General features: G+C 35.0%; 1 protein-coding gene across 3 annotated transcripts in view; it reads right to left on the bottom strand.

Moving 5' to 3' along the window:
* The window catches only part of ctnnal1 (catenin (cadherin-associated protein), alpha-like 1), a 124,780-nt gene that overhangs the window by 3,466 nt on the left and 104,495 nt on the right, over positions 1–16,819 (bottom strand). For all 3 annotated transcript variants that reach the window (XR_015515627.1, XR_015515626.1, NM_001144054.1), the window contains exons 10-18: positions 16,370–16,462; positions 13,409–13,559; positions 10,750–10,787; positions 10,611–10,661; positions 7,860–8,014; positions 7,573–7,621; positions 3,621–3,677; positions 1,156–1,275; positions 453–536 (exon numbers count right to left, since the gene is read on the bottom strand). Coding sequence is in view for 1 of the 3 variants with exons in the window: in NM_001144054.1 (NP_001137526.1) it covers positions 453–536; positions 1,156–1,275; positions 3,621–3,677; positions 7,573–7,621; positions 7,860–8,014; positions 10,611–10,661; positions 10,750–10,787; positions 13,409–13,559; positions 16,370–16,462 (798 nt within the window). In the remaining 2 variants the exon portion in view is untranslated. The remainder of the gene's footprint in view (positions 1–452; positions 537–1,155; positions 1,276–3,620; positions 3,678–7,572; positions 7,622–7,859; positions 8,015–10,610; positions 10,662–10,749; positions 10,788–13,408; positions 13,560–16,369; positions 16,463–16,819) is intronic.

Consider the following 16,819-nt stretch of genomic DNA (forward strand, 5'->3'; position numbering starts at 1 on the left):
TTATATTAAGCTAGGATCACTCTGATTGGATCATTACTGATTACGGATGAGTGGCCAGCAGTGCTCAATCATATCACATGCTCCTCTCGAAATTAGTTTATGAAACTTCCCTTTGTCATGGCACTTACATCGAGTCCCCCTTTTGTTGCAAATAATAGTACAAATGCGAGCGCGTCAAGTAAAAAGTAGTTTGCGGAGGCTCGAAATGCAAAGTATAAATCAGCCTTGAGAAGTCCTTCAAAAGGTGTGCTTGTGGCAGGCCCACAAAGATACTTTATTATTTACGTATTAAATCGCTCATTTATTGCAAACCGTTTGCGATATGCATGTCCTGATATGGACATTTGCGGTATTTTGATATATTGCACAGCCCTGGCATGAAGATAAATAAATGTGCAAACACAATGAAATGCACAATCAAAGCTGGAAAAAAATGGTATGAACCTACCAACCTTTCTGATGAGTTTATTACAGATGGGCAGTAAGTAGACCACCAATATCAAGATGCCTTTGGTATTCTGTATGGATGAGTCCACCTGAACGAGACGAGATAAACAGACGGATCATTATCTGACAAAATCACCCATATATTTTGTTTTTAACAAGTACACAATAGTTGCTTGTCAAGCTATCTTTTTGCAGTGACAAATATCTATATATTTCTGACAGGCGATTGGTGGAACAGACTGGTTCACATATAATTGGTTTTTGAGAAAGAATGTGTTCGGAAACTGGGCTCCTGGAGACATGCTGAGAGATCTTGATTGAGCTTGCTTTTCCGGAGATGTTTTTTATTTTTTTTCAGTCCCTCAGCACGACACAAACATCGCCTCTGTAAACCTATTTAAACCCGCCTTTGGCTGTGACCTTTGCTTTATCAAAGCAGAAAGGATGACCCTGAACAGCCTGCCATTTCATCAGGTTAAATGGAGTCAGGAAATAAAGTAAGGTCAGTGTCACTTCAGGACAAACACATTTATTAGCAGTGACCTTATATTGTTATCTTTAAATCCCTTAAATTGACATTAATCCATTTCATTTGAATCCTCAGACTCAAACATTATGACCTAAAGTGTATTAATGGATTAAATTATTAAGTCAATAATCTCTATTTCTTTGTCTCAAGTAGAAGATTTAGCTGTTATAGTGCGTTACCTTCTGGAAGATGGCGCTCTTGCCCTGAACGGGAGTCTTTGCACAGGCCTGTAGTTGTTGACATGCACTTGACAGCTTCTCTGTTTCAGATATAATAAGCATTCGGTCTTCATCCAGCAGCTATAACACAGACACAATATGAGGCCATTACATTTAAAGTGCTGTCAGAACACATGAAGATGAGAAGGAGAAACAAACAGCTGGAAGCGCTTTTACATGAACACTCGTTTTTTACATTAGACATCTTTTGTTTTTCTTTCATTTTATGTCTGTTACTTTAGTAAAGACAATGAAGCCATAAAGACAATGAAGATTTATGAAAATGCAGTAAAGTCTAGTGAAGCAGATTAACTTCTTAAAATAAATGACAAGTAAATCTTAAAATAAAACCTTTAAATCTATATAGAGAGAGAAAGAGAGCTTTTATTTTAAGATTAATTTTATATACTTTTTTTATCTACACACACACACATATATACATACATATATATATATATATATATATATATATATATATATATATATATATATACATATATATATACATATATATATATATATATATACACACACACACACACACACACACATATATATATATATAGACACACATACACATACATATATATATATATATATATATATATATATATATATATACAGACACACACACACATATATATATATATATATATATATACAGACACACACACACACACATACATATATATATATAAGATGTATACAGCAGTTCTGTCTGGTTCTCGAATCTGATTGGCTGATAGCCATGCCATATTCTGCAATAAAAAACCTAGTGCAGCCTCTTTACCCTTTCTGTATTACTCCGCCCACATAGAGTGACAGCAGATCATTAAGCTCACTACAGTTTCACAAATTTAGCAGCTGTTGGACAACATAATGTACTTTTGAGGCTTTTTATGTAAAAATTTAGTTGTTTAGATAGCATCTACGCCGTTAATTTATAAGGATGGTATTTACAATTTCGGAGATATATCGTGTCGGCATCCATATTAACCTGTTATACTAAGCAGAGCAAAGATGTTTGATGCTCCACCACAAGGTGGTGACAGAGACCACATAATAAGCCCTTAGAGGGGGAAAACTTCAGCTGATCAAGGCCCAATTCCAATTATATTTTTGTACCCTTTTTGTTTCCCTTCCCCTTGGCCCTTAAAACCAAGTGTGAAGGGGAAGGGCTTCAAAATTTACCCCTAAGAAATGAGACACCACTACAGCACCTGCACACATCATTATATGTAACACCGATCTCTTGCTTCATATGAGATCAGATGATGGCTGTAGTTATTCCAGTCGTGTTATATTTTGGTATTTATCTTCAGGAAATCACTGAAGGCATATATTATGTTATCATAACGATCTAATGTGACAATGAGACGGTAACTGTACTGTGTATTTATACAGTGGCAATATTCATCTATGTAAACACGGGAAAACAACATTAACGTTATAGCAGACACAGTAAAAAGCTCATTCCCAGCCACTAGACTTTTCTGACAGGGTTATGGAGCATCATCGATGACAGTATGATATGGGACTGCTATACAGGATTTATAATTATGGATTATAGATCGCAAAATTTAGCGGTTTTTATTTTAGCTGGGGGTTTTTTTATGAATGTAATACAATAATATATACATGATAGATAGATAGATAGATAGATAGATAGATAGATAGATAGATAGATAGATAGATAGATAGATAGATAGATAGATAGATAGATAGATAGATAGATAGATAGATAGATAATATCTATATATATATAATATATAATAATTATAATTTTGCATATATATTTTTTTGTATATTTTATTATTTTTTATTGAATTTTTAAACATTCTAAAATTTGTAAACATATTTTTATTTATAACGTAAACAACTGAATGTACTTTACTCACACAAATATTATAAATACAAAACATGCTAATTATATAATAAATTAAATTCTAAACTAAATTTTGTTAAATATGTATTTATTCTAAAATAGTTTATTTTACTTTGATTTTTAAACAATTGATTTACATACCTTTTACACACATGCACCACTAAACTTGAACTTATTTCTTATGCCTGTAACATTGTTTTTTCCCTGTTCTTCATGACCCTTTCAGGACACCTCGAGGCAAGGACAAATTTAGCAATCTAATAACCCAAATTGCACACAAAACTACATTACAGGTTTGCTAAAGTAAGGTAATTGCTGAATTTGAGCCGATGGATAAATAAATGGACGCAAGTCATTTGTATGAGGCTCAGGCAGGTTGGAGATTATTAATGAAAGCGTCAGGCTCTGTGATTATGGATGAGTGGCCTCTGTCGGAGGAGCACAGGTTAACCAACAGTAACAGTCTCTACGGCCCCGATGAGATGGATGACAGTCATTACTCTGCTTTATTTACAGGCATTTAATTAAACTGTGTTGTTACCTGTGTGGAGAGAGACTGGAGGACTGGGCATAGCTGGAGACCCTGGTCTGACAACACCTGTAAAACAATACAGAATGTAAGGCCTACAGTAAAATCTATAGGGTCTAAATAAATAAATAATATTTCAAAATATAAAGATCAATATGTCATTTTATTTCAGATTTGTTTTTTTTTTATTTAATTTAAATTATATTATAGTACATTATATTTATTTACCTGCAAAACAATAGAGAAAGCAAATAATAATAATTTTTATTAATAAATAAATAATTAAAAAATATAATGATATTTTATCTGAATTATATTACATTATATTTATTTATTTTATTATAAATAATTATGTGCATATAATAGACATATATAATGCATAGACACACATCTATGGAAAATATTAGGTGAGCATCTGAACAATTAAAGTTATGTGTTTAAGTAAAAATGCCATTTGTGTTTTATTCTGTAAACTATTGATGTTTTTTTTTTTCAAATTTCCAGTGAAATATTTCTGTAATATATTAGAGCATTTTGTTTGTCCAAAGATCCCTGAATAACTCATTGAAAAATAAAAAAAATAGTTATTGAAAAAATAGAAATATAGATTTTCTTTATTTTAAAGATTTTATTTTTTTTTTATTTAAATAATTTTTTTAATGTATTTTTTTCTCTGATACATGTTGGCGATATTTTATTTTATGTATAATTTATATTTTTAGCCCTGGCAGGGTCAGTTGGCATTTCTGTGTGGAGTTTGCATGTTGTCCTCGTGTTTGTGGGGGTTTCCTTTGGGTGCTCCCGTTTCCCCCACAAGTCTAAAGACATGTGGTACAGGTGAATTGAAAAAGTTAATTGTGTACAAAGTGTATGTGTGTGAATGAGTGTGTATGGATGTTTCCCAGTGAGGGGTTGCAGCAGTAAAGGCATCTGCTGCATAAAACATATGCTGGATAAGTCGGTGGTCCATTCCGCTGGGACGACCCCAGATTAATAAAAGGACTAAGCTGAAAAGAAAATGAATGAATTTATATTTTTTATTATTTTGTAAATATCTTTGTTTATTTATAATATAATTGATTTATATACTTTACTCACATAAATATTCATTTAAATAAAAACATGCTAATTATATACAAAATTCAATTCTAAAATAAAATATTTATTTTATATCTTTTTATTTTAAAATTGTTCTATTTTATATATTTTTTTATTTTTTAGAATTTACTGTTTTAATTGAAACTAAATGATGTAAAATATTTTCAATTAAAATATAAAATAAGCTATTTGAAAATACATTCATATATACAGTTTTTTAAAATTGTTTATTTTATACTTTATAATATAAAAAATTTTAGGCAATCCTATGAAAATGTTCTGAACATTACAGTTACAGGTCTGTGTATATATGTGTTTAAGTAAAAATGCTACTTGTGTTTTGTTTTGTAAACTACTGTCTTTTTTTTTTTTTTTTTACAAACTTACAGTGAAAAAAAATATTTCTCTAATATATCAGAGCACTTTGTTTGTCCAAAAATCAATGAATAACTTGAATAACTTAGTTGTTCCACCTAATATAGATTTTTATATATCGTCTGTTAAAAAAATTAAACATTTTTTATTTAATTTTGCACATAATTTTCTGCCATTTCATTTAAACTATCCCAAGTGTTCATATCCCTGTCATTTCAGCCAGTTTAACCTTAACAAGAAATTACACACCATTAACTTCCCACTGATATTAAAGACTGACATCTTAGAGAAAACTCTTCGAGAAAATTAGTCAAAGATTTGTGTCATGTCGAAATTGCTGTAATTACAAGATTTAGGTTTCTGAGTGAGTCTGATTCTGAAGTTCATAACTATAGCAATGGTCACTATGTCAAAACAGTTACATGTAATACTTATTCACTATAATAAAAAATCTAAAAAAAAATTTAAAAAAAAAGTCTCAAAAAATGACATCTACAGTATGTATAGATCCGTGCTAAGTATGGTTAATGGCGTTATGGTTACTTTTACATGACGTCACAACAATAAAGTGGGAGTAGATGGAGACTGTTGTTACTTCAATTATGAGCTTTCAAGTTGTAATTGTGACTCTGCCGTGAACTGTTTACTAGTAGGAAACTCATAATTATGGCATTTGAAACATGACGTGACTGCAGTGAAGGCAAAAGAAGAGTTGTGTACTGAAGAGCTAGCTCAGCCAAAAATAAGAATCCAGTCATTATTTACTGACCCTGCAGTTGCTCCTATGCCATTCACCCTTTCTTTGTTCATAGTCCGAAAACAACAAAGAAAATTTGTGAAATGTTCTGTTTTAGCTCAACCATATATCGGCACTCAATAATGTCAAAAACTATCAATTAAATATTCTGAAATGTCTCATATATTCCAAGTGTTGTGAGGATTTAAGTTAATTAGTGATGAGCAAAAATTCATCGTGATTTATCGCATCCAAAGTAAAAGTTTATTTTCACATAACTAGTTTATTACTCTGGGGTCACCACAGCGGAATGGACCGCCAACTTATCCAGCACGTTTTTAAGCAGCGGATGCCCTTCCAGCCGCAACCCATCTCTGGGAAACATCCAAACCTACTCAATTCACCTGTACCGCATGTCTTTGGACTGTGGGGGAAACCGCAGCACCCGGAGGAAACCCACGCAAACGCCAACTGAGCCGAGGCTTGAACCAGCGACCTTCTTGCTGTGAGACGACAGCACTACCTACTGCGCCACTACGTTGCCCAGAACTACTGTGCTGTGTATAATTATTATTTACTATATATATATATATAGAAACAGTGAGAGAGATAGATAAACATTTTCATAAATATATACATGCATGTTTGTATTTATATTTAGATAAAAAAAGTATATTTACACATTTATGATACAAATAATATATACATTTAAATGTATATGAAGAAAAAATTGTTTTGAGCATTGAAAAATGAGCATTTTCATCAGGCTCCTGTGTGTATGTTCAGTAATATCACTTTTATGGCAGAGAAAAAGTCCTTTTCCTGTTCTTTAAAGTGAAATATCTCAACATAAACAAGAGTCTGAGATAAATGTTAATTTTCTATGAACATATGACCCTAACCCTAACCCTCAATTTGATAAATTCAGAATAATAAAGCATGAAACAAGCGGACATTTTTTACCGTTAAAAATTGAATAGATTTTTTTTTCATTTTATGATTTTTGGTTTGTTTTAGTACAATGCAGTAAATAACCTTATTGTTTAATGTCCGATAATAAAATGTCAGATAATAAAATACTCTAGTTCACTGTATGTATTTGTTCATGTTTTATTAATGGATCTTATTTTATTAAAGTTTGATGCACACCATAAATTAAATCTGTCAATTTATACAGTGCTTGTAGTATACACAACTGTTTCTACAGATACACACTCCGGTTCAGTACTTTGTATCGGCCGATACCCTAAGCTCATGCATCGTCATCGGGAAAGGAAAAATGGTATTGGAACATCCCTATTAATCAGATGAACATGAGCTGGGCTTTATTTTTTTTTTAGTTCTCCTGTTGAAACAACATTAGAACAGTGTGAGACTGAGTAAAAGATAATTCAATTTTCTTTTTTTTTTTCTGAAATGCCTCTTTAAGAGAGCTTTGCAGTGCTGTTCACTGTGACTCTGAGCAGGTAAACTCTCTCCGTCAGATAAGAGCTTGTAAAGAAGAAGGTGGTGTTTTTGGGTGGAGGCCAGTTTGCCTTTCTAACAGAAACACACACTTGCCTAATCAGCATTTCTCTCTATTCACAGCGCACAATCTGCTCCAGATCACAGTCTCTCACCGACAAATGACAGCTGGCTCATTTAATAATATATTGATCCATCTTTTCCAGGCCATTCATTGCTCTTAATGACACCTGGAACAGATTCAATTAAAACCCTATGAGAGAGAGAGTGAGAGAGCGAACGCTGGCGTACCTCAGCTTGGTGGAATAAATCCGAAGTTGTCTTTAACAGGCCTTCACCCCTTAATAACAGATGGCAAAACAGCAGAGAGTTAATGAAACATCCTTAGAAGATCCATAAAAGTGATTGTGGAGGTTGACAGCGGGCGCAGATTAACGACAGCATGGTTTTTGTCTTTCTGAACAGACATTTTTCATAAAGGTTAAGCTTTCCAGAACGTTGTACTTCATTTCCTGTGTAATATAACACTACTCTTAGCAATCTGATGGAGGGAAAATTAAGTTTCCGAAAAGCGTTACCTGGTGAAGAGGTACATGGAGTAAGCCATGCTGGATATGATCTGACAGAGTCGCACCATCTCGTGGTCCTGCTCATCCCAGCGCTCCACCTCCGAGTCCACGTCTGAGGTGAGGAGACACAGCTCCAGGCCCAGCTTAGCGATGGTGGTTTGCTCCTGGATAAATGGAGATGAGTCAAACCATTTACATTGAGACGGAACTGATATACAGTTCTGGAAAAATGTAAGAAACCACTTTTTGATTTGCTATTAATAGGAATCTTTTAAAAAGAAGGTTGAGCTACAAATAACTGTGCATAAGCATAGTGGCAGATGCAAAAACAAGACTAAAGTAATCTCTGTGAAAAACAGAACATCAAAAGAAGCGTCTCAATTGAAGGTAATCTTTGGACTAGTTGTTTGGACTAGTGTTCATTTGTGCACGTTAAAACTTGACATTTATCCTCTAAGTCGCTGACATTAACTTTGACAGGTATGGTACGGAAAACTATAATGGACAGACGGCTGCTTCTCGCTCAGGGCTGTTTATTCTACTGAGGGTAAGATCGTCACTAAATAAGCAGTGCACCTTTGATGAAATGTACAAAGGAAGAATGCCAATCAAAGTGTTTCTGCAGTCTGTTTTTGTGAAGTTTGTTCATAAAAAATAGAATTAATTAATTTTTACCATTAGAGGCTACTATATTTACAAAAAGTTGGCATGCAACTTTGTTTAAACCCCTTATAAAAGGGAGTTTTGCATAGTTGGTCCCCTTTAAGTGTTAAAAATATTTATTTGTGCTTTATTATATCCTTTAGAAGATCCATGGAGTGTGTGTCTGAAGATGTGGATTAAACCTCATTTCATAAGGATTTTTATCTCTTTTTAAATATTTTGAGATTTGTGAGAACAGACTATAAATAGAAGGACAAAAATCTCTGACACGACTGATTAAAAATATTGTCTTATAAGTCTTATAATATAAGTTTGGAAGGTTTGGGAAAATGGTGAGTAAATAAAAACTATTTTTTTTTTATTTTGGTGTAAATTTTCATTGAAGTGAAACTAAAATTTCTTTTCTAAACTGAAAAATGTATTACACAGAAAAATGATAATAGATTTATTTCAAAAACAACAACACATACAATTAATTAAATATAGACAAACTTAAAAATGTGGAGTTATGATTAAAATAAATTGCTATTATTCTAAATACTATTGCTAATCAGCTATTTATTTTTTTTATTAAATCTTAGGGCTCTATTTTAGGCGCAAAGACTAAAGCACATGGCGCAAAAGCATTAAGGGCGTGTCTGAATCCACTTTTGCTATTTTAAAGTTGGAAAAATAAGCTTTGCGCCATGATGCATGGTCTAACAGGGTTGTGCTTATTATTTCAAAGAGTTATGGGTGTGCTTTGAGCGTAGCATTAAACCAATCAGAGTCTCATCTCCTATTCCCTTTAAGAGTCAGTTGTTTTGCACCATGCTATTTTTATATTTGCTATTTACATGGCGTACTTTGAAAGTGGAAAAACTAAACGCTTCACTGGGGAGAAAACAGTTAAACAGATTATCTGCAGCGCCAGGATAAAGAATGAGCCTCCTCCATTCTGCCTCTTTACTTTTACTTTCGTGAATAAGAAAATGATGTTGTACGCACTCCACTGAATACATCCATTAGCCCACATATTTAATTTCGTTTGTGGCATGGAAAGCATTTAGGTAGTGGTTTTTTTATTTATCATTCATTCATTCATTCATTTGTTCATTCATTTTCAGCTTAGTCCCTTTATTAATCTGGGGTCGCCACAGCGGAATGAATCGTCAACTTGTCCAGCAATTAGGGTTGCGCTGGTCTAAAAAAAAAAAACAACAACAAATCGCTGCATACACATCTTGTGCCTTATTGCACTGGGTATATGATAGGGCCCTTAAGCCGCCTTTCCACTGCACACGACATTTGGACACGACTGTCGGAATACGCCCCCTTGTGGCAGCCACACAGTGTTTTCAGTGTTGTTGTGCACCACGGGGGAGAAGCTGATTCTCACGGTGTCCAAAATAAAGGAGGACAAAAGCAAGAGCCTTTATTCTCATCCGTTTACATAGTTTAATGGATGAATGAATACTAGAAACTCATAGACCGCTAAAATATTGGAGGGAGTGTGGAGACAACATTAAAGATATATATTTTTATCACTTTCTTACATTTATAAACAGAAAAGTTTTTTTTAATATAGACTTTTTATAATTCAAAAAATAACCAAATAAACTCCTATTTCTCATCTCGCGTGCACGGATCTGCTTGGACAACACTGGAATACATCATATCCGGTCGGCTGGTCGCATACGGTCTAGTCGCAGGAGTTCAAATTTTTCAACGGATCCGCAGCTCAATTCGGATCCGAATTTTCCGCATACGGAGATGATCTAAACTCAGCGCAGCTCCCAGACTGCTCTCCATTGGAAATGAATGACTTCCGGTCTGTCGCTTGTCGATTGTCGTGTGCAGTGGAAAAGAGGCTTTAATCTTCTGTTGCAGATTATGTTTTGTCAAGTCCAGGTTATTTTAGATATTATCTTGAAAGTGATTTGGTTTTTGGATTTTGTGGAATGGCAAATACGACAATTATATTGCAAATACATACTGTATATAATTTTTTTTAAAAGGAATAACAACTAAGAACAAGAACAATGATGATTTAAAAAATGACAGGTATTAATTATTATTACTCAAATATACTGTCACACATCATTTTATCATGAGTACCTCAGCATCAAGTTTGGCAGCCTTGACTGTCTTCAGGTTAGCAGAGTGTTTCTAGGAAAAAGATCAATCAGAAAATAACAACACAATTAATATGGTAAATCAAATTTGTAATAAAATCATAGTTCCTCATCACACTCACCCCTGGCCTTGGTAAAGACAGATATGTTTTCTTATCACCTAAAAAAAAAAAAGAGAGAGACAACCATTTTACTTAATATTAACAACATTTCAATTTACAAGCTTGCTTCGCCCAGCCTAAAACAAATGTCTTTAGATGATAATGAGGATGAACAGAAACAAAGGCAGGATCTTGGAGGATGACACTTGGTTTCTGGGAAAGATCTGGACTGGCACGGTTGATGACCGAGAGCCTCTCATCTAGAACAAAAACATTTCCCCAGGCGTCGGGTTTCTGTCATGTTACTGATGCCTTTTCCCTCAGACTGACAAATATCGCTGCCACATAAAGCTCCTCATACATCGCTGTGAGAAAACACACTTTCACCCAGAGAAGTCGAAATCACTCAAACACATCCTTGAGCCCAAATACAGATAAGCAAATGCTTTTTTCACAGACCTGTAATCTCTGTGGGACTGTCGAAATGCACCCCCCCTAACCTTGCCTACAGAGATTTACCAACCTTCTATTCAATTACCTCATGTGAGGGATGTGAATGTGGTGTAAATGTCAAAGCTGCACATCTTTAGTGGCTGGAAAAAAGATAGCAATCCGGCCACAAGGAGAAAGGATATTTCACAATGTAGTGATTTTTTTGTTGTGTCATAATTAATAACCCCCTTTTGAACATTGCTGCTTTTACTTGGAAAATTAATTCATGTTTATCGTAGGACAAAAGAAGTGTTAAAACATGAATAAACTTTTAAGATTAAGCTTATGAAAAACTCTAAAGTATGATTTAATTAGCATAAATACATTTACTTAAAGTTCACATATCATTACAAATGTTTTATGAAACTTTAAGAAAGCAGCAGCCATGGGAAAGCAAAAAATGGGTTAGCCCTTATGCACAGTTGGGGATGTTTTCATCCACTTTAGGGTGATTTTGAATCAACTGACACAAATTTAGCAAATACATTCTTTATAAGATTCCCATTGAAAAACAACTAGCTACAATCGCTGCTTGAGGGTTTTAGCTTTAAACCTGTCACGGTTCGGTGAGGGGAAAAGGAGCGAGGACTCAAGTGCAAACAATAATTGGGTTTTATAAATAATAAAGTACAAATAAAACAAAAAGGCAAAATAAACTACCCCGAGGGGAAAAACATGAATCAAAAACAGACAAACTTGGCTGGGCTGGGCTGGGCTGGCAAGACATGACTGGAACAGGAAAACAGAGGGAATATCGATGACGAACTGACAAAGGACTGAAAACATGAGGGGGATTATAAAGCAAAAAGTAAATGACACAGGTGAACACAATTAACTAATAATGGGTTAACAAGGAGGGTGGGACTAGACAATAGACGGGAGAGCGCATGACACAGAGACAATACAAGCCATGCGCTCACATAACACAACACTGAAGCACACGACAAAAGCACGTGACCACAATGTAAACACCGAGCCATGTGCTTTGACAAAAGACGCAAGACACGAGCACACGATGAATGAAAACACTCACCATGCGCTCACATATGCAGCATGCATGCTTCATCCCAGCGCCGACCAAAACCGAAACCAACAAGACTGAGACGCTGGGAATGAAACACCATGCTGCTGACAGACGAAAACACAAACACGAGTACAAGAGCGCACGCGTCTGAGGGACGCAGAGCGCGCACGCGGCCGCGTCAAGCAGGAGCACGCACACTCTGCGTACACCCACGACGGCGCGCGCGCACACAGAGACAGAAACAGGACCAGACACGAGTAGTGTCCGAGATCTGCCACCAAAACAAGAATTTACAAGATCAGAGTGGCAGAACCCTGACAAAACCGATGTACAGTTTGTCAAGATTACTTGTGTTTATTTTGGTGTAATGCATTTATAAACATTGACATGTGGAAGAACTGCACCCTAGTGCATCTGCTTCGGGTTGCTTGCTAAAGGGTTAATTTGGCCACAACCTTTTCTGTGTTTCAGCAAATGGAATGATTTTTGGTAACACAAAATCATCTTATTTTGACACATATTTTGGAAAAATGCTTTGAAAAAAACTAAAATGCTAATTTACTACCCTTTTATTTTGTTCGAAATGAAAACATCCCCTTTATTAAACTGCTGTAAAAAATGTATCAGACCACATTCTTAAAGTAAATCTTTTAATCAAGCTCAGACCTGATTAAAACTACTAAATGCTTTAAAAATGTACAGGATTTTAACTCTGTACATTAATAACTCTGCCAAGTTTATAAATGATGTCACTGATTTGGTGAAAAACACACACAAAATGACTTAATTTCTGAAAAGACTTATTAACTTGGCAATTAAAGAGTCAAAATCCTGTATTTAAAAAAAAAACATTTATTAATTTTATCAAGACTGAGGTTGATTAATAACAGATTATGAAGAAAAAATGGTATAATATTTTCTACAAAATCGGACACAATAAATTCATAAAAGTTCACTGATGTTTTCAATCTGATGGCACCAAGATGTCTTGCTGACTAACATAATAATTTTGATTATAAAAGTATATATTGTTCTATTCTAAATGCATATCATTGATGATGTAAAGTGAGTTCATATGTTGGCTTGGAAAAGGGAGGTGTTGGGATTTGTAATCATAAAACTTGGCCTTAAATCTAATGTGATGACTAAACCCGATTGACGTACCTCTGCGGCCCTCAAACACATCATTAATCTCCTTCAATAGGATCGCCATGTCGCAGAGCTGGGACTCCCAGGCCTCACAAAATACATCCAGGTTCTCTTTGGCTATCTTGCTGGTGGGGTGCAGAGCAAGAGTCTGTGCCGCTGAGATGATCTGACAGGAGAAATTTGAGAAATTCATGATTTGATTTAATTAGACAAGCTTTTGAAAAGTCCCGGAAAATAAAAAGGAACAAACTTAAACAAAACGAACAAACTATCAAAATAAAGTGTGACCAAAGCGAATTTCATTTTCTTATGAACTCAGTCATGAACATGTTCCAAGGACTAAAACAAGAACAATAAAAAAAAAGCTTCAAAAGGCATATTAATGCCATATTGTAACTTCTATTCATCAATATATTATAAAAATGTATAAATGTTTCCATAAAAAAGCATAACTGTTTACAACATTGCATAAATTAAGAAATTTTCATTATCATATTAGAAAAATTTCTGAAGCATCATGTAAAACTGATGACAGGAGTTATGGCTACTCAAAACTCATTCAACTAATTACATCTATAAATTATTATTTTTTTTTAATTCAAAGAGAAAACATTTCTTTTAAAAAGGCACCCATTTTACTCCTTTTCAAGATTTAAAGTTTTAGCTCAAACCACCCATCAGATTATTTATTATAGCTTTCAGAATATTGGAATAGTCTACTTTGAACAATGTAGCTGTTTTTGTGGCCTGAGCCTTTAATGCTAGTTCTCCCCGCCCACCGTTCCCATCAGAGTGTGCCTCAATCTCCGCCACGGCTGTGTCAGATAAACAGCACAGTGACAGACATGAAGGAAGCAGATCTCACGTAATATTTGTGAGAAATACTACAGTAAGAACTTTCACAATGATTATTTGATGTATTTGTTGTGGAGTTAATTCAAGCCTTTCGATGAGTCACACACAATGTCGTTACAAAATTCACGTGCACACGCACACACGCGCGCACGCATGCACGCACACACACACACACGCACGCACGCACGCACACACACACACACACACACACACACACACACACACACACACACACACACACAGCGCTTGCGTTTAACTTTACACTGCTTTTGCGTTTAACTTTACACTGCTTTTGCATGCAATTTTCACAGGATACACGTTAATATCTACTGCTGGGCATCTGTTACGTTAATGCACAAAATAAACCTGATTTAATGTCCACAAACCAGGATTGAAGCGTCTTCTCTTAAAACTGTACTGACATGCAGCTGTGGTGATAAAGACGGTAAAATCTCTGTAATTCATTATAAAAATGCACGGTTTTAAAACATCTGATGATGATTTATGATCACAGAGAGATGAACAGATCTTTTAATCCCAGTTGCTTTCCATCTGTACTGTCTTGAGGATATAATTATTAGTGTCACTACCAAGCGGCAACCTCCCGCTTTCCCTCGTGAAGCAAATATGGAAGTAACTGAAACTTTAAATCATCGAAATTTCACTAGTCCTGGCTCCATAACCGAGCAGATTTCTATTGAGCCCAATGTTACAATGGCCAACTTTACAGCTGAAAAAAAGGTGTTTACAGCCTGGTAAAAAGAAAGATTTTGGTTCATATAGCTAATATCACTTTTCATAACAACTGTGAGGGGTGGTGAATATTTTTTATAGCTCATCCGTTTAGCTTTTATTAAGTTATATTAAGTCTGCATAATTAAGGGCGTGGCCACTTGAGTGACTGCTAGGTCTTGCTGGTTGCAGTCACATCACCTCAGCTGATTCCGGCTGATTAGCTGCTGAACTCTGCATATTCATCATATTTTTGTTTTGTTTTTATGTGACTTTACACAGTCAGTTGCTTTTTGGAATTATTATTGGGCCTCAAAACAGGAGGGATTTTAATCCTATTTTAACATCAGGAATAAAAAAAAGTGACTTATTGTGTTTATAACACCCCAATTTGACTGTGGACACAATATACCTACACAGAGTTCTGTACAAACAGCTTGCTATAGAAGATTATCATAAATGCCCTATAAATTCTAATAATATTGCGCAATATTCCTGTTTTTACTTCTCCTGGGTTTTTTTAGCAAATAAATCTAGCCTTAGTGAGCATTTCCTTTACCGATCCCTAACTTTTTTGAACTGTACAGTGATTTTTGGATGCATAAAACAACTTTAGTGCAGCATCTGAATATCAATATTCATCGCTGGTTCCTCTCCAGCGTCCCAAAGTATAAATGAACATCAAACTCTGTCGGCAACTGCATAATTATGATTTACAGCTTAGTGGTAGGACGTTTCAAAAACACAAACACAGTGAAGCAGAGCTGGTCTCTGCTGAGGCTGTAGATTCAGCTGCCAATTACCTGTGGCTTTCGGAATTACTGATAAAGCGGCTCATTATCATGCATCCCTGAAGCGGACACTCTCCCGCTGCGCTCTTATTGGCTGTCTGATCTTTAGGCCTCATTGTGATTGGCTGCTGAGGTGAGGTCGCCCTCTCTAATAACACTCATTCCTGTGCGCAATCACATATGCTAATGAAGCGTGCTGATCAATTACATTCTGCCTATTTGACCTTTTCTGTGTCATTTTATTTGATGATCAGTGTTTGTTTTGATACGAAAAAAGAACAAGACTTAAAGAGCAGAGAAGATTTGATACTTTCAGCTCTGAGTGTGCGCTGAGTGTGCATTTTAATTGCAGATTCGTACTATTTCATGCCTGCTTATGCGTGCCTTTTTCTATGAAATCAACAACAAGCACATAAAATGTGTCAGATAAGCAATGGTGATTTTTGAGAAATAAACACTAGCTGTGGCAAATAACAATCTTGTTCTTTTATTAAGAAAATCTATCTTGTGTAAATCACTGAAAGTACTGAGAAAATGTGTTCTCAAGCTAAAGATGCCAGAATCCTACAGTTACAGGAGACAAGCTGTTTTTGTTTACCTGTGGACCAATGACACGAAAGGTTTCCTCAGCATGAATGCAGGTGATCTCCAGCGGCTCTGTCCCCGAGACGTGGCAGAGCAAACGACAAGTCTGAAAACAGAAGATATGCCCACAAACACACTGAATTTAAGCAGAGGAAAATGAAAACATGGGTCAGTAGGTTAGACAATTCAGCAGTTATTAACTAAACTGCAATGCCTACAGTTGAAGTCAAAATTTGTGAATTACTGTGAAATTAGTTTTTTTCACAGTATTTCCTATAATATTTTTTCTTCTGGAGAAAGTCTTACTTGTTTAATTTCTGCTAGAATTAAAGTTGAATATATTTCAGTTAGAAGACCTGATTTTGTTGATATAAACAAATAGAAGATGCTCAACTGATTGATAAATACATGATTGGCTGATAGCCGTAAGATATTTTGCCAGTAATAGCACACAAAGGCCTTT

This window comes from Danio rerio, chromosome 19, assembly GCF_052040795.2.
Source record: "Danio rerio strain M-AB ecotype USA chromosome 19, GRCz13ab, whole genome shotgun sequence".
Lineage (NCBI taxonomy): Eukaryota > Metazoa > Chordata > Actinopteri > Cypriniformes > Danionidae > Danio > Danio rerio.